General features: G+C 43.2%; 1 protein-coding gene across 1 annotated transcript in view; it reads right to left on the bottom strand.

The window, feature by feature from the left end:
• Nucleotides 1-25,455, bottom strand: part of ADGRE2 (adhesion G protein-coupled receptor E2) — a gene marked incomplete at both ends in the record, with an annotated part of 93,309 nt that overhangs the window by 66,093 nt on the left and 1,761 nt on the right. The window contains 8 exons of the mRNA XM_084249987.1: nucleotides 5,287-5,469; nucleotides 5,670-5,890; nucleotides 6,076-6,183; nucleotides 17,050-17,227; nucleotides 17,586-17,657; nucleotides 17,778-17,827; nucleotides 18,389-18,532; nucleotides 20,049-20,180. Coding sequence (XP_084106113.1) covers nucleotides 5,287-5,469; nucleotides 5,670-5,890; nucleotides 6,076-6,183; nucleotides 17,050-17,227; nucleotides 17,586-17,657; nucleotides 17,778-17,827; nucleotides 18,389-18,532; nucleotides 20,049-20,180 — 1,088 coding nt within the window. The remainder of the gene's footprint in view (nucleotides 1-5,286; nucleotides 5,470-5,669; nucleotides 5,891-6,075; nucleotides 6,184-17,049; nucleotides 17,228-17,585; nucleotides 17,658-17,777; nucleotides 17,828-18,388; nucleotides 18,533-20,048; nucleotides 20,181-25,455) is intronic.

Below are 25,455 nucleotides of genomic sequence, written 5' to 3'. Positions count from 1 at the left end.
AGATTGATTTTGTATCCTTCACTTTACTGAATTTATTTATACTATTAGTAAAACTCTTGACCTTTTGGGGACCACTGATATTGTAACAGTTTAATCTCCATAAAAAGAGGAAGTTCCAGGCTCCCTGTCCCACCTAATGTAGGGTGGAGCTGAACAGTGAGGGGAAGCTAAAGAGAACTTGGAGGTGTGTGCAGCAGAGAGACATGTGAAGGAGAACACACTTGCTTCTCAGCTTTGAACCTGTACCAAGGACTGGGGGAATATGGGGAGAGACTGGAGTCAAGGCATGTAGAGACACTTGAAAGAGACATAGGTGAGAGACACCATGTGGGGAGGCTGACAATGGCAGCCTTTATCTTGATTTGTACTTTTATTTTGCTCCTTTTGTCCCAGACTTTCCTGGCCTCTTCTGCCATTTCTGTGGTTCCCTGCCAGAAAGTACCTTACACCTGTGGCAGGCTTTCAGGCCTCAGCAGCCAGCTCTGAGCCAGCTGTTTGGCCAGACATCTATTCACAAAGGGATGTAACTCTGGTGTTTTATTGGGAAACTATTATTCTTTTTTTTCTCTCTATGCACACTAACCCTATTAAAATCCTTTCACACTTAAGAATATGCTTTGTCTTTATGAGGCAGACAGCAGAACTCTTTCAGAGATTTGGGGGTCCTAGGGTACCCCTCATTCTGCACACTATCAATATATGATGGTCTCCTTTCTAAGGACACGTGCCATATCTCCACTTAACTTGTTCTATTATGGTGTCATTCCTTAATATATTAGAGTTTTTCCATCAAACCATTGTATGTCTTTCAATAGAAAAAGAGAGAGAGAGGGCCACCCCGGTGGCGCAGCAGTTGAGCGCTGGGTTGCAAAGCAGTTGACCGCTGGGTTGCGAAGCTGCCTGCAGTCTCTGCTGTGCCACTTCGATCGATCCCTGGCCACTGGCGAGGGTCCCACATGGCTCACAGACCTCTCCTGCCACGCACACTGCTCCCCTCAGCAGTGTACTTCATAGGTCTGCCCGTTCTGCTCCCTGCTCTGGCTCTGGTGAATTCTCTCACCTTCCTGCGCTTCTGACTGTACCCAGTGCTTGTATAAATAAATAAATAAATATTTTTTAAAAAACAGAAGGGGGGCGGAGCAACATGGCGGCGAGGAGACGCTGCGAGTAAGATCTCCCATTAAAAAAAGTTAATAGGGAGGAAAAGCGGCAGGTCCCAGTGAGAACTGGGACACGGAAGATAAACGGACGACTCCAGCAAACTGCCCAAAGAAGAAAGTTGCCATAAAAGAGGACGAGAAGGGAGGGAAGCGCAGAACCCTGCTCCCCTCCCCCGCCCACAGAGGCGGCACTCTCCAACCGGCAGAGAGGAGGAAAACAACAAACCAAAACAGATACACCAAGATTGAAATCATATCAACCATCTTTTCTGACCATGAAGGCATCAAACTAGAAATAAACCATAAAAAGAAGGCAAGGAACTTTCCTACCTCATGAGATTAAAAACCACACTACTGGAAGACCATTGGACTAATGAGGAGATCAAAGAAGAAATTAAAAAATTTTTTGAATTGAACGACAAGGAGGACACCAATATCCTAAATGTATGGGATGCAGCAAAAGCAGTAATAAGAGGAAAATATATAGCAATAGAAGCTCACATCAAGAAACAAGAAAGAACGCAAAGAAACAACCTAATCTCGAAGCTCAAAGATCTAGAAAAAGAACAACAAAAAAACCCCAAAACCAGTAGAAGAAAAGAAATAATAAAAACCAAAGCAGAAAAAATGAAATTGAAACTAAAAAAACAATCCAAAAGATCAATGAAACCAAGAGCTGGTTCTTTGAAAAAATCAATAAAATAGACAAACCCCTAGCCAGGCTCACAAAGGAAAAAAGGGAGAAAGCACAAATAAACAGGATCATCAATGAAAGAGGAGAAATCACAACGGACACAGCAGAAATCAAAAGAATAATCAGTAAATACTATGAACAGTTATATGGAAACAAGTTTAACAATCTAGAGGAGATGGACAAATTCCTACAACTCTACAATCACCCAAAGCTAGATAAAGAAGAAATAGAACACCTAAACAGACCAATTACAATTAGCGAAATTGAAATGGTAATCAAAAACCTCCCCAAAAACAAAAGCCCAGGACCTGATGGATTTACAAATGAATTCTACCAAACATTCAGAGACGAATTAGTGCCTATCCTTCACAAACTCTTCCAAAAAATTGAGAAGGAAGGGACAATACCAAACACGTTTTATGAAGCCAACATTACACTAATACCAAAACCGAACAAGGACAACACAAAAAAGGAAAACTACAGGCCAATCTCCCTAATGAACACTGATGCAAAAATCCTCAATAAAATTTTAGCTATCAGAATCCAACAATGTATCCATAAGATAATTCACCACGACCAAGTTGGATTCATTCCAGGGGCACAAGGATGGTTTAACATCAGAAAATCAATCAACGTTATCCAACACATCAACAAAAAGAAATATAAAAACCATATGATAATATCAATAGATGCTGAGAAAGCTTTCGACAAAGTGCAACACCCATTCATGATAAAAGCCCTTGAAATTCTTGGGATACAAGGAACATACCTCAACATCATAAAGGCCATCTATGACAAGCCAACAGCCAGTATCATTCTCAATGGTGAAAAGCTGAAAGCAATTCCATTAAGATCTGGAACAAGACAAGGATGTCCACTCTCACCATTGCTTTTCAATATAATACTGGAAGTCCTAGCCAGGGCAATAAGACAAGAGAAAGACATCCAAGGAATCCAAATAGGAAAAGAAGAAGTCAAACTATCACTATTTGCAGACGATATGATATTATACATAGAGAACCCCAAAAACTCCACAGAAAAGCTAATTCAACTCATCAATCAGTTCAGTAAAGTGGCAGGATACAAAATCAACACGCAAAAGTCAGTAGCCTTCCTATACACAAACAATAAATCTGAAGAAGAAGAAATCAAAAAGACCATCCCTTTTGTTATTGAAACAAAAAAAATCAAATATTTGGGAATAAATCTAACAAAAGAGGTAAAGGACCTATACAAAGAAAACTATAAAACACTGTTAAAAGAATAGAAGAAGACACAAAGAAATGGAGAGACATCCCCTGCTCATGGATTGGAAGAATAAACATTATTAAAATGGCCATCCTTCCAAAAGCAATATACAGATTCAATGCTATTCCAATCAAAATTTCAATGTCATTCTTCAAAGAAATAGAACAATTATTGATGAAATTCATATGGAATCACAAAAAACTCCGAATAGCCAAAGCTCTCCTGAAAAAAAAAGAAGGGAATGGAGGCATCAGACTCCCAGACTTCAAACTATACTACAAAGCCATAATCATCAAAACTGCATGGTATTGGAACAAGAACAGACATACAGACCAATGGAATCGAATAGAAAATCCAGAAATAAACCCACAGATTTATGGTCAACTAATCTTTGACAAAGGAGCAAAGAATATGCATTGGAGCAAAGAAAGTTTGTTCAATAAATGGTGCTGGGAAAACTGGGTCGCTACATGCAAAAGAATGAAGCTTGACCACCACCTCACACCATACACAAAAATCAACTCAAAATGGATTAAAGAACTAGACATAAGACCTGAAACCATAAAATATATAGAAGGAAATATAGGCGAAACACTACGTGATTTGCACATCAAAGACATCTTTACAGACACATCACCCAAAGCAGTGATAGTGAAGGCAAAGATAAACAGCTGGGACTACATCAAATTAAAGAGCTTTTGCACAGCAAAAGAGACAATAACAAAAACAAAGAGAAACCCCACCAACTGGGAGAACATTTTTGCACCCAACACTAATGATAAAGGACTGATCACAAAAATCTGCAAAGAGCTGATGAGACTCAACAACAACAAAGAAAATAATCCAGTCAAAAAATGGGCAGAAGAGCTTAAAAGAAACTTCTCTGAAGAGGAAATGCAAATGGCCAACAGGCATATGAAAAAATGTTCAACATCACTTGTCATCAGGGAAATGCAAATCAAAACTACCATGAGATACCATCTTACACCAGTGAGAATGGCACATATTAAAAAAACTAGCAACAACAAATGTTGGCGAGGGTGTGGAGAAAAAGGAACTCTTCTGCACTGTTGGTGGGAGTGCAAACTGGTCCAACCACTGTGGAAAGTTGTGTGGAGATTTCTGGACCTACTAAACATAGAGCTTCCATATGATCCAGCAATTCCACTCCTAGGTATTTACCCAAAGGACACAGAAACATCAATTCCAAAGAACACCTGCACCCCTATGTTTATAGCAGCACTGTTTACAATAGATAAGCTTTGGAAACAACCCAAATGCCCAAAAATAGATGACTGGATCAAGAAGATGTGGTACATATATACCATGGAATATTACTCAGCATTCAAAAAAGATAAACACATGCAATTTGCTGCAACATGGATGGCGCTGGAAGGGATCATGCGCAGCGAAATAAGCCAAAAAGAAAAAGAAAAATACCGGATGGTCTCACTCATAGCAGGAATCTAGAAAACTTAAATAAGGGACCAGGAAAATGAATAACTATAAGAAAGTGAAAATCAAAATCAACAAAAAACTATGAACCAGAGACACTTTTAGGGGGGCGGGGGCGGGAGGGGAGGGATTGGGGTCAGAATGGGGGGCTGCAATTGTATGGGGAATATAACAATAAAATTTATAAAAAATAAATAAATAAATAAATAAATAAAAAATAAAAAACAGAAAAAAGAAAAAGAGAAAGAGGGAGTTTATGCTGGGTGTGCTTGAAATAATCAGGTGAACCTTAAAAGATTTGGGTTTTTCCCTCATAAAAAATATTCCAATTTTGGAGAGATTTGATGTGTGAGAGGTCCTCTTCTGGCCTCTACATAGGAACACTGCAATACTGTGAGAGGGCCAACCAGACCACATGAAAAGGAATGAGGGTAACCCCAGGAACAGTGTGTGCCACTGCTGGTAGTTGGCAGGAAAGCGGGACTTCAGATCTATGACTGTAAGGAGCTAAATTCTACCAGCAGCCAGGGAGATAAGAAGTGGGCCTTAAGCCACAGATGAGATTGCATTCCTGGCTGAGAAAGCAATTTCAGCTTTGTAAGACCATGCCAGATTGCTGACTAGCAGAAACAGGGAAATAATAAATGTGGGGTTTTTTTAAAGCTTACATGTATATTAACTTACCACATAGCAACAGACATTGAATCCATTCCCACTCAGGGCTCTCACCTGCACACTGTAGGAGGCCATGAGGACAGCAAAGCTGCTGAGGTGGGTACATTGGCAGGTGGTAGTGGTGTCTTTGGTGCTCACCATCCAGCAGCCTTTCGTAGCCCAGTGACCACCACATCCATCCTGATCACGCTGCCAGTAGACACAAAGTATCTTCTGCCTTGATTCAAGGGTCTCTGACTGCAGTAGTAGGGTATAGATAGGAGTTGGTTTTCTGGTGCTCAGAAATGCCAACTCAAAGCTGGTTTGCAAAGGGTTTTCCTGGGGAGATGATGCATGCATGGAAAAGCCCCACCCAACCCTTAAGTTTGAACTGGGCAGCCAAGCCATGGCCAGTAAAGGATCTTCCACAGCCACAGTCCCACCCCATCAGGACTCACATGCTTGAAGACAAAGGTGACAGAGGAGTTGAGGTTTTGGGTAGCACTGCTGCTCATAAAGGCAGAGATGACATCTGAGCGCAGTATGAAAGAGATGTTTTGTAGAAAATGCTCGTGTGTCTCATGCAGAACTGCCTCCTTCTCAGTCCCCAGGGCCAGAGGGGCCTCTGTCAGCAATTTGCCCATCCCTGGGATGGTGACAAGGCCCACCACAGAAGGACCTGCAGGACAAAGATAAGACTGATGTTTGGGGTCCTCAACAGGACCTCATTACTCACATGGATTCTTTCCCCACCATCGCCCACAACTTACTTTAAATCTTAGTCTGTATTTGCCACATATTTGTAATAGTGGGTATTTGTGCACTGTGATGCCTCAGTGACCTTCTCCCCACCTCAGCCATTACCTGAGGAACCAGATTCTGATGCCACGCCCCAGTTCAGCATCATCTGCGCCTGATTCTGATTCAAGGTGGCATTCCAGTCTCCATTCTCCTGCACCTCAATGGACAGTTCTAAGAGTGTGGGAATTATATAAGGGGTTAGATTAGTCACTGTGCCTGCAGTGGTGTGTGTGTATATGTATATATACGTGTGTGTGTGTGTGTGTGTGTGTGTGTGTGTGTGTATATATAAACTGTGCCTGTAGTGGTTTATATATATACAGAAACTATATAAAAATGTGTAGTTGTTTATATTTATATATGTATACGTGTGTTTACATATATGCATATATATAATATATTATGCCATTATATTATTTTATGTGTTTAGCATTTACTATGTTTTTTATACCAAATATTATTTTTTTAATTTTTTAAAGATTAATTTATTCATTTACACAAGAACCAGGGTATAGGCCAGATGCGCGGGAGGGTGAGAGGATTCACCAGAGCCAGAGCAGGGTACAGAAAAGGCAGACTGACAAAATTCACTGTTGAGGGGAGCAGCAGGAGCAACAGGAGAGGTCTGCCACGCCATATGGGACCCTCGCCAGCCAGCCAGTATCGAACCGGTGCTGCAGAGGCTGCAGGCAGTTTCACAGCACGGCGTTCAACCGCCTGCACCACCAGGGGAGGCCCTATACCAAATATTATATGTGCAAAAGAATACCATTATAATACATTACACATAATATTTGGTATACATAATAATGGCATATAATAAGGTACATATTAAATGGCACACTAACATATTTGACATTTTAATTTATAAAGGAGTATAAGAGAAACTATGAGCAACTGTTCAGCAAGTTAATAACTAGATGAAATGGATAAATTCTTAAAGATACAGAAATTAAAAAAAATGGATTTAAAAGAAATCAGTAAGTCTGAGCAGTAAAGACATTGAATCAGTTATCAAAAACTTAATAAAAGGAAAACCCCAGGACAGGTGGTTTCACTGGTGACTGTTAAAAACCATTATAAAAAGAATTAACACTAATTCTTTATAAACTCTTCAAAAAAAAAGAGGAAAGAACACTTCCTAAATAATTCTGTGAGACCACCATTTCCTGATAACAAAACCAGATAAAGACATCACAAGAGGAGACTAGCATAAGGAAAGATGAAAACAAACTTTTGCTTCTGCTACATTCTGCAACGATTTCATAGTTTGTGATATCTCTGTATAAATGTATATTTATTGATTTGTCTCAGTATATGCATATATTCCTACCTATATGCTGAACAGAAAAAAAAAACAGAAAAAGAAAAGGAAACTGTAGAGTAATATCTCCTATGAGCATAAATGCAAAAATATTCAGTGAAATATTAGGGATAAGAAGGTACCAGACTTGTACACCAAATAAAAAAAGTGGAAAGAGGAAGGTGAGCTGTGCCAAAATGGGAGAATAGGGAGAATTAACGCTTATCTCGTCCCACTATCACAACAAATCTACACCCAAATATGGACTAAACCACATCTAACAGACCTGAAACCTGGACTAATATAGCTTCACCAATACAAGATGGAAAGGCAGCATACAGAGGATAGATGAGCCAGAGGTGCCCTTGCCAAGGAAGAAACTGCATTGTGGGGACAATGACATAATGAGGAATAGATCTCTGAGGGGCAGAAATCTTCCCTAGAAAGCCAGGAGGCGTGTAGAGCCTAACACCCTGCCCTATGATCCAGAATAGCAGAGAGATGAGTCCCTAGAACCCCTGATGGAGAGCCAGAAGGAAGTTAGAACAGGAAAGTAGAGGAAAAATAGGAGACCAAGAACCAGCTCTTAATAGGCCAGGAAGCCCTAAGACCTAAAACAATAAAAATCACTCAAAATGACCCCTGTCCCATAGGAGAAGGTGTTCCAGATAGCATTGTTAAAGCGTGTACCTAGAAGGCAAGAACATCTGTGAAAAATCTGGGGCCACAGTTCCTAGCACACACCATCTTGGCAACCTCTCACCACTCAGCTGTCAGCCAAACGGGTATCAAAAAATCTTGCAACCCACCCTCCATACTACTAGACCCTGAGGGCAAATCCCTGATAAAAGCTCCACCCACACACAGGCAATAGCCAAGCTATCTGGGGGTCCAGAGATAACAATCAAGAGGGTCCATCCTGGTAGACAAGCAGGCAAGGTCCTCTGCTAGCTTCCACCTGTTTGTCACAAATGAGCCAGGCGGCCAGAGCTATCAAGCACACTGCAGACCTTTCAAAAAATACCCATCTAGCAAGCAAACCCTAATGCCTCCACCCAACAAGACAGGTCTAAGGCCTACCAGACCTTGACTACTGCCAGCCCATACATGAGTCTGCCCTATGCCAGGCCCTCCGTAGGGCCTCAGTCCCATTCCTAGCCTCACTCAGTACCCACAGACTTGTGCTGTGCCAGCATTCCAAGCCAAAGTCCCAAACCACTCTGACCCCAGCAGCCTCACACCCCTCAGCCTCCACAGCCTTGAGCAACGCCCAAAGTCACACAGCACACAAAACCATGAATGCAAGTCTTAGTACAGTCTCACTTAGCCCATACTCTCACGGAGGGCCATGTTCTCAAACTATCTCAAGCCATACCCCTAAGCCACCTCACACCATACCCACCCACAGCCTCCCACTGCCCAACCCATCAGCTTCCTGTAGCACTCCAGCCCCAAGCCACACCAATCCTGCAGCAGCCCCAAGCTGTACTTGATCTACAGTCTTGGACATTGCAGCCAGTCAGTGGGCCCCATGAGCATTTAGTGCAGTTACCACTGATAGCATAAGTGCTACCCCAACATACCTCATAGCCCTCAGCTAGTTAGCAGAAGGCCAAACCACCAGCAGCTTTTCACCTTTTTGACACCACAGACTACTTACTGCCAGCACTGTGTATTGTTGCAGGCCCAGCAAGAACCAATGCAGCAAGCAGCCTAGACACATCTGTGCACATCCCATAGAACTCCATGCAGCCACACACCAAAACTGGACCAATGCCAAACACAACCAAAATGCCCAAACAACCTGTAATTTTCATTTTCTCACAATGTATTTTCATTGCTTTGATTTCCTCATTAACTCAATAGTCATTCAGGAGTATGTTGTACCTTCTCCACAGAAGAGGACTTTCTGGTTTGATTATAGTTTGATACCATTTTGATCAGAGAAGATACTTGATAATGATTTCAATCTTCATGAATTTATTTACTCTTGTTTTGTGACCCAACATGTGGTCCATCCTAGAGATACACCTTGTACCCTTGAGAAGAATGTTTGTGCTGCACTTTTGTGGTGTGGTGCCCTGCAAATGTCCTGTAGGCCCATCTAGTTAAGTCTTCATTTAAGGCTATTGTTTCCTTGTTGATCTTCTGTGTGATAGATCTTTCCAATGACATCAATGTAGTCCCCTTTCAGTATTGTGTTGTGGCCATATTTGAACTGAGTTCAGGTCCCACCCCAGGACTCACGGGGGTTTTCCACAGCCTACTGCAGCTGGCTAGTTTCCAGGTCCTGCCACAGATTCCCTGGGATCTGTGGGGACCTACCATAATGGGACCTTTCCCAGGTTCAATATCAGGGTTCCCTGTGGTCTACAAGGACCTACCATAGCATGGCTGCTCCCAGGACCCACCCAAGGGCTTGCTGCCAATGAGGCTTCTTCTAGACTTGCTGGCATCTGTGTAAGGCCAGCCACTGTGAGGTTGCTTCTAAGTCCCATTCCCAGGATTGCTGGTGTCTTCAGGGGCCTGCCACCAGTAGTACTACTGACAGATCTCATTTCTGGGCTCCCTGGAATCTTTGGATGCCTACTGCTACTGGAGATGCTTCAAGGTCTCATTTCTGGGGTCACTGCATCTATTGGCTCCCCACTTGGTCTGCCCCCTCCTTGGTCAGCTACCCACCCAGGCTAACCACTTGGTCTGCTCCACTGCCCAATGAGACACCCTTCTCCAATCATTGTTACTAATGTGTGCTGTAATCATCTGTTTTTCCTTTATTAGTTATTGGCTTTGTCTTTCTGCAATCAAGCTGTTGGTATATGGAGAAGATCCCAACATCTTCATCTGCCACAATCTTGCCACTATCAAATAATACCAAATTTGGGGGAAACACATCACTGGGATCCTGTAAGCACCTATTCAGAGGATTTAAAGAGCCACACAGGCTTCCAAATTTGGGTGACACTGAAACTCAGTGATTTCTGAAGAACCAAGCATAATAGTGTAGGCCAGATCTTCACACACACTCCCAGGCTTAAACTTTTTGTTTAAGGTTTAAATTTTTTGTTAGAAAAGTAGAAGTAAGTAGAATTAAACACTAAGCATTCTTTGTTCTCCCTTCTCCTTCAAACCCTCCCCTCATGTGATTTATTCTCCATGGGCATTCCTGGGAAACTTGAGAATTTATGGGGTTATACCACTAACAAAATTCTCTATGCCCCTCCACTGCTGACAACACCAGGACAAGGATCTGCTAGTCTTTAGGGATTGGTAACCTAAAGGAATACTCTCTGCCAATGAAGATAAACAATGTAACTCATGAGTCTATAGTGCTTGGCAACTCCTTGGATCAGGGCAGGTAAAGGCCCTCGTGCTCTTCACATTCCAACCTCCTCACATTCCTTTCTCCCATAAATAATCAACAGAACCTCTGTCATTTGAAAAGCTAGCTTCCAGCCCTGTTGACTCTCTTGGTGGCCACCTCATATATTATAAACTATTTTGTGAAAAGACATTCTTGTGGTTATAGTTGGCTTTCTATGGGGCAAGAAAAAGACCTATTTGCTCACAATATGTTAATTACTGCCCCCCCCCTCACTCCGCAGAGTTCCAGAGTCTATACTCAGTGAAAATTTTCACCAGTTGTAAATACCTATGACTGTACCTGGAAGAAAATTCTAGCCATGCAGATGTTGTGCTCAGATTGAGAACAGATCCAGGAACAGGGGATTTTAGGTCCATGCTTATTTTCTGCCCCAAGACTGTCACTCAAATGAAACCCCCTAAAAGGCCCATCTGCTCACACTCAAGTCATGAAAAACAAAAAAAAAACTTGAAGACTAGAACCACAGCACCATCTAAGAAAAACATCAAATGCCAAGAAAAGTAAAACCTTGTGGCTGAATGAGTGAACAAGATAAATGCTCAGAATACATTCTTAGTGACAGAAATTAGAGGTCTAATATACAGTGATTTTTAAATAACTATTATAAAAAAATGATATTCACTCTAACATAATGAAACATTAATTAAATAAAAAAGGAAATATCGGAGCAGAAGGAATTATTCACCAAACAAATTTAGGCTATAAAAAAATTTCAGGGCCTCCCTGGTGGCACAAGGGGTTAAGCATAGCACTGTGAAGCTATATGCAGCCTCTGCACCATGAGTTCAATCCCCGGCTGGCCAGGGAGCTACCCACATGGCACAGCAGACCTCTACTGTCTCGCCCACTGCTCCCCTCAGCAGTGTCTTTCAGTCAGTCTGCCTATTCTGTTCCCCGCTCTGTCTCTGGTGAATCATCTCGCCAACACCTCCACACCTCTGGCCTGTACCACAGGTTTTGTACATATAAATAAATAAATCTTTAAAAAATAAAAAAAAATTCCAAACAGAAATGTTGTAAGTGAAAACTTAATAGATGAAATTAAAACTTCCATGGAAATTAAAACAACAGGCTAAATATTGAAGAGGGGATAATTACTAAATTTGAAGGTTAAAATCACAGTAATGACCTAGTAAAGGAGAAACAAGAACATACTCAAACAAACTAAACTCAAATAAAGAATATCAAAAAAGAAAAGCACACAAACCAAAAAATGAGTAGGAGGAAAGAATAAAAATCAAAGCGACATAAAATAAAACAGAAACCAAAAAGATGATTAAAAACTAATGAAACCAATAACAAATAAAATTGATAACCTAGAGTCACTAAGAAAAAGGAGGGAAAGAAGCCCTAATGAAAGAAATCAGAAATAAAAGAGGCAAAGTGATAATTGATACCACAAAAATACAAAGAATCATAAGCTACTATGAACAAGCATACACAAAAATAGGACAATCTAGAAGAAATTGACAAAACCTTAGAATCATACAAATTTCCAAGACTGAACCAGGATGAGACAGACTCCTCTTCCAGCAGCATCTGATAATTCTTGTAACACTTGAACAGACCAATCACAAATATAGAACTAGGGCCTCCTCTGGTGGCGCAGCTGTTGAGCGCTGGGCTGCACAGCTGCCTGCACCTCTGCAGTGCCAGTTTGATCCCTGGCCGCTGGCGAGGGTCCCACATGGCTCGCAGACCTCTCCTGCCGCCCACTGCTCCCCTCAGCAGTGTATTTCATCAGTCTGCCTGTTCTGCCCCTGGCTCTGGCTCTGGTGAATTCTCTCACCCTCCTGCGCTTCTGACTGTACCCAGTGCTTCTATAAATAAATAAATAACTCTTTAAGAAAAAAAAACAAACAAATATAGAAATAAAAAAAGGAAGCAAAGGTCTCCCTAAAAAAAAAAAGCCAGGACCAGACAGCTTCAAGGTGAATTCTTTTTTTTTTATTATTAAAATGTATAAATTTATTTTTATGGAGGTTTTAGAATACTTTTTATTTTTTTAAATAATAAATTTTATTTTTATATTCCCCATACAATTGCACCCCCCCCATTCTGACCCCAATCCCTCCCCTTCCGCCCCCGCCCCCCAAAAGTGTCTCTGGTTCATAGTTTTTTGTTGATTTTGATTTTCACTTTCTTATAGTTATTCATTTTCCTGGTCCCTTATTTAAGTTTTCTAGATTCCTGCTATGAGTGAGACCATCCGGTATTTTTCTTTTTCTTTCTGGCTTATTTCGCTGAGCATGATCCCTTCCAGCGCCATCCATGTTGCTGCAAATTGCATGTGTTTATCTTTTTTGAATGCTGAGTAATATTCCATGGTATATATGTACCACATCTTCTTGATCCAGTCATCTATTTTTGGGCATTTGGGTTGTTTCCAAAGCTTAGCTATTGTAAACAGTGCTGCTATAAACATAGGGGTGCAGGTGTTCTTTGGAATTGATGTTTCTGTGTCCTTTGGGTAAATACCTAGGAGTGGAATTGCTGGATCATATGGAAGCTCTATGTTTAGTAGGTCCAGAAATCTCCACACAGCTCTCCACAGTGGTTGGACCAGTTTGCACTCCCACCAACAGTGCAGAAGAGTTCCTTTTTCTCCACACCCTCGCCAACATTTGTTGTTGCTAGTTTATTTAATATGTGCCATTCTCACTGGTGTAAGATGGTATCTCATGGTAGTTTTGATTTGCATTTCCCTGATGACAAGTGATGTTGAACATTTTTTCATATGCCTGTTGGCCATTAGCTTCAAGGTGAATTCTACCAAACTATCAAAGACAATCTAATGCCTATCCTTCTCAAACTCTTCAAAAATTGAAGAGGGGGTAAAGTTCTCAAAAGCATTTCAGGACACCAACATTGCCCTGACGCAAAAATGAGAAAGTCACTACACACACACACACACACACACACAAAAAAAAAAAAGAGAGAAACTGTAGACCAATATATCTGATAAACATCGATGCAAAAATCCGAAACAAATCTTGGGAAATTTATTCCTATAATATATTAAGAGAAGCACATATCATGACCACAGATGCAAGCATATTCAAGCCAATGTCATTCACCACAGCAACAAAAAGCAAGATAAAATAATATTATCATATCAATACTTGCTGATAAAGCATTTGACAATATTCAACATCCATTTGTAATAAAAACTCTCAATATTGGTAACAAAAGAAACACGTCTCAAAATAATAAAGGCCATATATGACAAATCCACAGCAAACATCATAATAAATGGTGAAAACATGAAAGCATTTCCCCTAAGATCAGAGCAAGGCAAGGATATACACTATCACCACTACTGCTTAACCTAATATTAGGAGTCCCGAGCAATTTGTAAGAAAAGAAGAAAAGGAATACAAACTAGAAAAGAAGATATAAAACTATCACTATTCTCAGAATACATGATATTATACATAGACTACCCAAGACTACCCCAAAAAATTTGCCAAAAAAAATAAATTAATGAAGTGTCAGGATGCAAAATCAATACACAAAAATCTGTTGCATATGCAAACAATAAATTAAAGGAAAGGGAAATTAAGAAAGCAAAATACCAAAAAGAATGAAATACCTGGGAAAAAAGTTAACAAAGGAGGTAAAGGATCTATACAATGAAAACTATAAAACATTAATAGAAATTTTAAAAGGCCAATGGAATGGAAAGATATCAAGTGTTCATGGGTTGGTAGATTAAATTGTAAAAATGTCTCTATTACCTAAAGCAATTCACAGATTCAATGCAATATCTATGTGTACCCCAATGACGTTTTTCAAGGAAATAGAACAATTATAACATTTGTATGGAACCACAAAAGAGCTCAAGTAACCAAATTAATTTTGAGGGAACAGAATGGAGGTATCACACTCCCTGGATTCAAACCATTCTATAAAGTGACAGTAATATAAGCAGTAATGTATTGAAACAAAACAGAAACATAGAACCAATAGAATAGAATCAAAGGCCCAGAAATAAACCCACAAAAATATGGTCAGTGACAAAGGAGTAAAGACCATACAATGGAGAAAGGAAAGCCTCTTCCACAAATGGTAATGGGAAACTTGGACAGCCATGTGCAAAAAAAAGAAAGAAATTAGATCCTTACTTAACTCCCTCACAAAAATTAACTCAAACTTAATTAAAGACTTGTATATAACATCTGAAACCACAAAATACACAGAAAAAACATAGACAATACACTCCTGGACATCAACCTCAGAGATGTATTTAGGGAAAGGAATAAAGGAATGGCAAAGGAAATAAAAACAATAAAAGGGACTTATTAAAAAAATCTTTGTACAGTGAAAGAAACCACTCATTGTAATACTATCAATATCCAAACAGAATTCTCAATTTTTTTCAGAATTGGAAATTCTGTATGTATTTAGGGAAAGGAAATAAAGGAATGTATTTAGGGAAAGGATGTATTTAGATGTATTTAGGGAAAGGAAATAAAGGAATGGCAAAGGAAATAAAAACAATAAAAGGGACTTACTAAAAAAACTTTGTACAGTGAAAGAAACCACTCATTGTAATACTATCAATATCCCAACAGAATTCTCAATTTTTTTTCAGAATTGGAAATTTTCATCTTAATAGTCACATACATTTCAAGGAGCCTACTCTTAAATAAAAAACTTTATTGGAGAACTCGGTTTCTGATTTCAAACTTACTACCATATTACAGTAAGTAAAATAGTGTGATAGTAGCATAAGAACAGATTATACAGATAAACAAATTAAATCTAAAGTCAAAATATAAACCCTTACATTTATGATCAATTGATTTTCAACAAGGGATGTCAAGAACTTTCAATAGGGGAAAGTTTGTTCTCTTCAACATGTGGTATTGTGGCTCTGGATATCCATATATGAGAAGAAAACTGGACCTCTGTCTTGTACAATACACAAAATTAACTCTATTGAGACACAGATCTAAATTTAAAAGCTAAAATTAGGATACTAGGGAAAACACACATTAAATCTTTATGACCTTGGATTTGACAGTAGATTCTTAGATATGATACCAAATGAACAAGCGCCTAGTTGAAAAATAGATAAAATTGACTTCATACAAATTTAAAACATCTGTTCAATGGAATGGGGAAAGATAACTGAAAATGATTCATCTCATAAGGTTCGTTATCAGAACATACAAAGGACACTTACAACGCTGTGATCCAAAGTCAAACAACCAATCTTTTCTTAAACAGGCAAGAGATTTAAATAGACATTTCTCCAAACAAGATACACAAATATCCTACAATCACATGGAAAGAGATTGAGCATCACTAGCATTCGGGAAATGCAAATCAAGACCCCAGTGAGATACTGCTTTACAAAAAATAAAATAAGGTGGAAATAAAAAGTGTTGCTGAAGGTATGCAGATTGGAGGTTTTGTACATTGCAGGTGGAAATGTAAAATGCTACAGACATTCGGAAAAATTCTTTCATGTTTCCTCAAAAAGTTGAACATGGAATTACCATATCACTCAGCAATTCCACTTCTAAATGTGTATGTAAAATAATGAAAACAGTTAATCAAACAAAAATTTATAGGCCAACATTTACAGTAACACTATTCAAAATAGTCAAAAGGTAGCAACACCCAAATGTCCACCAGTCCATGAGAATATAAACAAAATGAAGTGTATCCATATACAATGAAATATTACTCAACCATAAAGAGGAACTAAATAATGATACATGTTACAACATGGAGAAGACTCAAGTCATGCCAGATGAAATAGTTGCATTATTAATTCATATAAGATCTTATTTACATGAGTAGTTCAGAATAGACAAATCCATAGAGACAAACAAAATAGAGTTGCCACGGCTTGGGGGATGGAAGGAGCAGTGAGAGACTGCTTAGTTAGTGCAATATCCACTTCTGAGCTGATGGAATAATTTTAGGAATAGAGGTGATGGTTGTACAACTCTGTGACTGTACTCAATGCCCTTGAATTATATACTTTGCTTAAAATGGTGAAGTTTATGCTATAACTTGCCTCAATAAAACAAATCATACTTAATGTAAAATAATATAAATTTACATTTTTATAATTTAACAGTGTTGTCTTTGAAGCTTCTTCTACTTTATCTTAAATTTCTCTTTAAAATTACTTCTTGTGCTGATAACATATTAAAATATATATATATATATATATATATACACACACACACTTTACAGTATTGGTCATTTCTCCTTCACCTTTTATTTTAGTTTATGAGATTAAACACTGAGATGCAAATGTGCTCACTCAGCTTCACAGGGACTAGAAGAGGAATGAGGCCAGGAGTGGGCAGAGCAGGCCTTGGGTGCTTACCTGTGCCTGCAGGTGAACTGAACGTCAGTGATCCATTGGGCAGGGCCTTGCCCAGGCCTGTCAGCGCATGTTCCAGGCCAGCAAGCAGGTTAGTGGCCACACAGTGCTGCTCTGAGTAGGGCAGGGTCTCCAAGTCCCCTGGGTTGTCCAGCAGATTATCCACCAATTGTGTGATGTCCTAGGGGGATGCAGACACAGAGCCAGTAGGTCATGAGGCAGGAAAGAACAGACTCTAGAGACCATCTAAGTGGGGGTGAAGATGGCAGAGGTTGGGTCTTTGGCCCTGGATCCACTCAGAAGTCAACGCTACTCTGAATGCAAGGATCATATAACTCCAAGTCCAGAAACAGCCAGAGGAGCTGCCATTAGTCAATATATGTGGGAGTCTGACGGTGAGAACAAATTACTACCTACAATACCCTCCACCCTGGGCCTTTAGGGAGGGTACCATTGTGTTGGGCTCAGCCTTTTCCCACACCAGTTTCTCCAGGTGTCTGGGATACTCCACCTTGCCTCCATCTGGGTACTGCACTTACCCGGATGGTTTTCTGGGCTGACATGACATTTCTTCCCAGATCCTGGAGTCTTTCAAAGAAGTGGGAGAGACTCTGAGGAGGGGAAGATCAGAGAGCATCACCCGTGGGTGCAGAAGCATGGGGCAAAACAGGTAGTCACAGTATGCTGTGCCCAAGCATTCCCGCCTCCTGAACTCTGCTGGGGACACGCACCTGACTCTTGATTGCAGGGGGCGGGGGTGTCCAGGTGGGGAAGGCCATCTCTGCAGGGGACAGAACAGTGCTTCTTTAGGTATGTGAGTTGGGGATTTGGGGTGGGGTCCGGGGTCAAATCGAAATAGATCCCTTCATAGACAGTGGTTTTTTTGGTTATTCTAGAATCTCAGTTTGGACACCCAGCCCTGGGGGCAGTGGCACTTGTATGAGCCCAGAGTATTGATGCTGTGGGTGGAGATGTGACACGGGTGCCGCCTGGCGCTCACTCCTCCACATCTGGAGACAAGAAGGGGGTCAGGCCCTTCTCCTGTCTGTGCATCACTCCCTTCAGAGTGGAAGTGCCGCCTGAACCCCCAACCCTCCCACCCACCCTATTTGGCTGGAAATGAGCCACTTGGTGACCACACATCCCTGAGCCGTAGACTCAGAACCAAGGGCTTGTGCAGAGGGGACAGTCAGCACAGGAGCCCCTTGTGGATGGTGAAAATGTTGACTCCAGGTGTTTGGGAGTCAGGTGGGGAAGATCTCCGCTAGGGACAGACAGTAGATCTTTAGGTGTAAGACTCCCTGGAGGGAGAGGGAGGTCTGGGTCAGGTGGGACCAGGTACCTTCACAGACAGTGGTGTTCTGGTTATTGGGGAATCCTGGTTTGGGCACCCAGCCCTGGGGGCAGCGGCACTTGTATGACCCCAGAGTATTGACGCAGTGGGTGGTGTGACACGGGTGCTGCCCTGAGCTGCACTCATCCACATCTGGAGACAAGAAGGGAGTCAGGCCCCTCCCCTGTCTGTGCCCCTCTCACTTCTTCCAGGCTAAATGTCCCCCACTCCCACTGACTGTAGGTGATGCCACCTGGTTCCCACACATCCCTGAATGGAGGCCTGGGGCTCATGGGAATGGGGCCAAGGCCCGCATGCCGGACCTGAGCCCCGTGCAGATGTGCTGGTTGTGAGAATACTGACATATCTTCCTCTCAGTTAAAAATCAGCTGCCTGGGCCCTGGGGGATCCTTCCCCTTGGTTTCTTCCCCAGAGCCCCCAGATGTTTCCACATTTATTTTCTAAAGCCTTTCACACTGCTTGATGTGTGATCAGGTATGGACCATGGTCAGGCACAGACTGAGATCAGGTGTGGGCTGTGGTCCCGGGAAGGGGGATCTTGGCTCTGCACCTTCACAGACAGTGTTGTTTGGGCCATTGGGGGACCCAGGGACCGGCTTCCAGCCAGGGCGGCAGCGGCACTCATAGCCTCCCACGAAGTTCAGGCAGTGGGTGGTCTGGTGGCAGGTGTTCAGACCCCTGGAACATTCATTCACATCTGGGGACAAAGTCAGAAGGTCAGCCTCCCTCCAATCAGGCCATCATCCTTTCTGCCCCTCAGATTCCTCAGCATTCCCACTCAGGAGCTTCCCCACCCTCACGCTCTCTCCCAGCCACTTGGCTGTCAGGGTACAGCCTTGTGATGGCATCTTCACCGTAAAACTCCATGAGCTCAGCGCGTCCCTGAAGGGGTCAGAGCAGTACAGTGGGCACTGTGTGGTCCAGAGAATCTGAGCTTCCCCTGTGGTGCAGGGCGGGGCTGGGGGTGTGGTTGGCTGAACCTGTGAGGATCTTCCAACCAGGGAGGTTGTGGCACTGAGGCTGCTCCACGTGAACGTGGTGGGTGGGGCTGAGGCACCACTGCCAACCAGAGCTGCCTCCCCCTTATTAGGACAAGACCAGAGTCAGCCCTGCCCAGCCTGGGCCCCAACCCTGCTTGCACCGAGGACACATCTGCCCTGAGAGTGCTGCCATGTCCCCTCTGCCAAAGCTGGTTATGCAGCTTCCCTCAAGATGGGCTCAGCAGGGACAGTGTCCCGGTTGAGCCAGAAAACTGAGGCCAAGAGGGAAACTTGGCCTCATGGGAGCTGGACTTCCTGCTCAAGGCTTTTAAATGCTTCCTCCTTAGCCCTAGACAGAGGTTCCCCATTTCTGAGCCAGAAGTGATCCCTCCTCCAAATGTGCTCAGATGTGACAGATGAGAAAGGGGCACAGACCAGGGGGTGCTCACAGGGACAGACAGTTCCATAAAGGGAACTCAGGTCCATCAGGCTCTGCCCCTCCCTGCTGTGGGGGGGAGCAATCCAGGAAGGCGTGTCCTTGGGCAGCACTCCGGCAAGCCCTTGACACTGCGGGAACCTGAGCATCTTCTCCCTCCTCCTCTGTGGCAGGAACTCTCAGCTCTTCCCCAGCTCCAGGGCAGCCTCGCGGCATCCTCCAGGGCCTCTACCTGTGCACAGCTTTGGGTCCCTCGGGTTGAGCTCAAAGCCAGGCTGGCACTTGCAGGTGTAGCTGCCCTGAGTGTTGACGCAGATGCTGCGACTTTTACATATTTGGGGCTTCTGCTTACATTCTTCCACATCTGTAAGGGGAAGGAAAAGGAAATAGGTGCCTACAGCTGTGGGCAGATTTCAGGGCTGGGGGTCAGTCACGTTTCTTGGAAAAGAAGCATGCAGTAGGCTCTCTGTCTTCTCCTCCGTGGTGGGTGCCTTTTCTTACTCAAGTGGAGCCATTCTGTAGGTGAAGGTGGTGACCTAGATGCTTTGTTGTCCGGGTGTGTCCAGAAGCAGCCTGAGGCCTCCCTGCCTGCCAGCCCCTCTGCCTCCCAGGGTGGCTCCCAGCTGGAGCAGGGACATCGCAGCCACCTGTGTCCCAGCCTGGGGTTTTGGACAGGGACCAGGTGGCCCTTCCTGGGAAGTGAGTAGAGGGGAAATGCTGCCTTCCAATCAGGATCATCTTAGAAGTCAGTGATGGACTTTGTCTTCCTTTCCCAGGATGATGCTCACTGAGTTCTCCTTGGAATTCAGGTGACTATTTCAAGACAGTGCTGCTCCATATTCTCTGAGACTCTGCTCCATGGAGATGGACAGTAATAGACACTTGGGCCAGGACCCTCAATGGGCCTGCAGGAAAGGGTAGGGAGAATAAAGAAGATTCCAGAGAGAGCAGAGCCACCCAGACAGTGGGTGCCAGGCTGGGATGGACAGTGGGGGTGACATCCAGCCCAGCAGCCTTGGGTGACAAAGGTGCTTTTTTAAGGGCTAGAGGGCAGCAGGTACTGATGGATACTAGGTGACAGGCATTCTGGGGGTTCATTCTCCCTCTATATTCCCAAGTGGTCTGGTTTAATGTGAGCCTGGCTGGCCTCCATGAGAGAGTTGGGCATGTAAAAGTGATCCTGATGATGCCCTCTCTTGCCAGTGGAAAGATGGGGCCTCTTCCCTCCAACTCTCACAGAGTGTGGGAGAGGGCCTCAGCACCCTGCCTGCAATCAACACAACATCCTCCTGGTCATCCAAGTTTCCCACAGACTCGTTAATTGAAATTATTGGGAGGTGGAGGGAAGGATCATGGCAGAAACTTCCGTGGAGAAATTAGACAGTTGAGCAGCCAAGGAGTCAGGTCAGTGTGCCAGGAGATATTGTCTCCAGATGTGGCCTGCTGCTGTGTAATCTCCCCCTTTCACATTTCTGGGAAGAGTTCCTTGTCTCATCATCCAGGGGCTCCTGGTGTGGCCGAGCCCATAAAGGTGAAGGTAGGATCAGGTCTCATCTCAGCAGTCACAGACAATGACAAAGAAGACATTGCACTGGGAAAATGTCATAACCTTGTTAAGTCTCTTTAATGCCACCCCACTGTTTTCTATTTATAAAATAAGATGCCAGGTTGGCAAGGGGCATGCTCCAAACTTGTGAAGTAGCACTCTGATGAGGGTTCTGAAACTGGGGGTTCAGAGTGGTGTGGGGACCAAGTTGTTGCCCAGAATAGCCTCTGGATCAGGTGCCTTCTGGTGTGTGAGGAAAGTGGGGTGCGCATCTTCAAATCTCATGGAGGAGATAGAAGACTCAGGGTCACTCCTACCTTGACATGTGTTCTCACTCTCATTCCTGAATGTTGTTCCCCCAGACACAAGCTCATATCCTGGGATGCACGTGCAGTGGTAGCTCCCATTAGTGTTCTGGCAGTCTGCAAATCTCCCACAGGACACTGTCAGGGGTGGCCCACACTCGTTGATGTCTAGAACACAACAGACCAAAGGGTCACTACCCATGAGTTTCTACAGCATAGATCCCAAATCCAGTCTGACCTCCCATGAGGACTGGACTGACTCAGCTTCCAGGTAGCCTCCCAGTTGGGCTTGGCTGGAGCAGCTGGTCTAGAAAATCTGCTGATGGCTCTACTCATCTCTGCTCTCTGGAGGGGCTTTGGGAGGGGCCTCAGACACTCTGCTGGGGGCTGAAAGGAGACCTGCACCCCCCTCCAGGCCTGTGGGGTAAACAGAGGCCCTGACTCAGGCTCCAGACTCCTCCCCTGGGGAGCAGTTTGCTCATCAGGAATCTGGGGGCTAGTTCCATCAAGGGAACAAGGACACTGAAGGCCACCCTTAAAGCTCAGTCAGTGGAGGGAGTCACAAGCGGGGCTGCCAGGGTCATTCACACCACTGATGCTGAGGACGGAACCAGGTAGTCAGGACCCTCCACACTGCTATCTTCTACCTCCCCCTACTAGCAGTGATCCCAGCACACCTACACTTATCAGCAACTCTCCCACCCCACAGTGTCAGGCTTTTCAAGGTACATGAGATGTCTCTGGGAAAGTCTTGTTATCTTAACTCCCGGCAGAAGTCACCCCTTATCAGAATCCATCACAGATGTGAAATGAGAAAATAGCTCATTGAACCTTCTCCAATTGCGTACTGGGATGAATTTGACAACAGAGCCTGCCACTGAACAGGCCCACTTTGAGTAGCTTTGGGACCTACAGAACAGGGACTGGACCCGTTGACTAAAAACAACAACTTAATGAGGACCATAGACACCTGGATCAAAACACAGGGACAGAAACTTTGGTCCCATACATTTCAGTCAGGGGGCCAAAGATCTTAGAACCCGAAAGGACTCAGAGGCAAATGGTCTCCCCCAAATCAGAGTTCTCTTCTCTGACCTGCAGATATCCTATCTAAGTCCAGGCTACAGGTGTCAGCACCAGGGCAGGACAGAATGTGGGAGGGATCCACACCTAAGGGATCACCTGGGCAATGGACTTCCCTCCTCCCTTCTCACTTGATGGAAAAGGCTGGAGACCTGTCTTTGAGGTTGTCAGGATGAGGTGGAGTTTAGTGGGGTTAGGATGGAAAATGAGGCATGTGGGGAAGACATGAGAATGGGGAATTCCTCAACCAGCAGGTGTTTCCCAGGAAGAAGCTGGGATGTGCTTACATTAATTAGCTGAGAGACCTCTTGTCCACATTCGCCAACACAAGTGAGCCACACACACATACACGCACCCACAAAGGAACCTCTGGAAAACCCCCTGGACATAGGTGAATTGGGATGTAGTCACAATATCTAATTTTTTCCCTGAAAATTCTACATTCCCCCCAAATATGAAATAACACATGGGTGGTTAGAAGATAAAGACAATATAAAAAATAAAACTAGAAAATCACATGCAGATATCATATAAAAGCTGCTGGAAATTTTGTCAGGGTTCTTCTTTTCCTTAAGGGAAAAAAGTTGACTTTAGATCTTTCCAATTTTTTTTAATCAGCTGTCTTGCAGTTCTTTCCCATAGGTCTAACATACAGCTCTGTGAGTAAAGCAAAACACATATTTCCTTATGAAGTCATTTCCAATATGCAGCTCTACAATAAATATTTTTTTATCTTTCCCATTATATTAGGAACATTTTTCTTTACCAATAAATATGCAGCTAGACTATTTTGAGTTGTGAAGAGTATTTCTTTGTGTAAAAACAATGTAATTGTCCTTTCCCTGTTTTTTTTAATTGTGGTTAAATGCATGTTACAGAGCTTACCATTCTACTGATTTTTAAATAGTATAATTTTCTTTTGTGATCATGTGTTGTTGAAAAATAAATCTCCTTTGTCTTAGACTCAGATCTAGGTTCTACCACCTAAATATCTATGTGACTGAAAAAGTCACTCGAACTCCTTGATCCCAATTAGATCACCTCAGAAACGATGTTCACCCCCTTGCCTCGTGGGGATGCTGCGAGGAGTGAGATGGGAAACCATGATTGAGAGTAGGCAGGACTTCTCTGTGAACTTGGGCTAGATGAGAGTCTAAGCTTCCAGGCTAGTGTGTTTCTTTCCCCCTGTTGCCTCAATTATTTCTCCCTTTCTTTGTACTATGAAAATAATGAGAACAATAGCAGTAACAAAGATAATAGTATAGTTCACTATACTAGTCTTTGCCTGTTCTTTATACAGGTGAATTTTATTTTTTAATTAATTAATTAATTAATTAATATATGTATTTTTACAACGTTGTTCATTTTTGTACAATGTATGCTCTCTCCCCTCAGGTGTAGTTCCTATAAAATTCCACCACCAATTCACTTGTAAACAATCACCATTGTGCTCTCCCCTTGTGCTCTTCCCTTCCTTGTTTTGATTCCTCTCTCTCCCCCTCCTCTGCAGAATGTCTCTGATTTTAGTTGTTTGTTAACTTTGGTGATTTTTTTTCCTGATCCTTTATTTTGTTCCCCTACATTCCTCCTATAATTAAATCATCTGATATTTTTCTTTTTCCTTCTGGTTTATTGCACTAACATGATCTCTTCCAGCTCCATCCATGTTGCTGCGAATGGCATGAATTTATCTTTTCTGATTGTTGAGTAATATTCCAGTGTATGTATATATGCCACATCTTCTTGATCCAGTCATCTATTTTTGGACATTTGGGTTACACAGGTGAATTTTAAATCTCATTCCATCCATGAGGATCCACACACACAATGTACAGACATCAAAATTAGAAAGAGAGAAGAGAAATAATTACCTAAATATCAGAGAGCCTGTCAGTGACAGATTAGACTGGGAACCTACATAGCACCAATGGGTAAGCTCTGATCACTCTGACCACTGGTCATGAACCTACTCCCCATTTTCCTCTAATATCGCTGACCTGTCCCCTGTCTTCTATCCTTGACAACATGCTTCTATCTGGCTATCAGGGCTGAGGCTCAGGAGACTACAAAATAATCCCCACAATCACCATGTGCCCTTCCAGTTTCCCCAAATCTCCTTACCATCACACAGCTCTTAGGGGTTCAGAGAGGATAGGGAGATCAAAGGTGTCCTCTGACATCTGAGCAAGAGGGGTGAGGAGCTCAGGGTGTGGCCAAGGTCTCCCACCCATAGCAGGCCCCGCTGCCATGACAGGTAGAGGTGTTCCCGGGACAGTGGGATGGAATGCTGAGGGAGGGGCGAGACACAGACAGCCCAGCTGTGCCCGTCACAGAGCTAGGGCTCCAGGTGTCAGGCTCTGGTCCCCACCAGCAGGCTGCTCTCCCTTGTCACCCACCCTGAAGAGCATGGGGGTCCTTTTCCCACCTCACTCTTGCTCCATGTCTCTGAGCAGCAGCCAGGACCCTCTTCTCTCAGCCCCCATTTGTTCTCACACAACACATATTCAGTAACCACCAGCACTACCTGCAACAGGTAGTGAGCTCCCCCAGCCCAGGCACACTGAGGGGGACCCACAACCGCCATGTTTGGTTGTGCCACTTGCTCACTGCACAAAGGCATCTGGCAAGAGGTAAGTAAAGGCTGAAAACCAGCCCTCTCTCCATTCCCCAAACACAGTGTTCACCTGGAGGTGATGACAAGCCTT

This window comes from Talpa europaea (genome assembly GCF_964194135.1).
Source record: "Talpa europaea genome assembly, chromosome: 12".
NCBI classification, from domain to species: Eukaryota; Metazoa; Chordata; class Mammalia; order Eulipotyphla; family Talpidae; genus Talpa; species Talpa europaea.
This window is presented reverse-complemented; position numbering and strand designations above follow the sequence as displayed.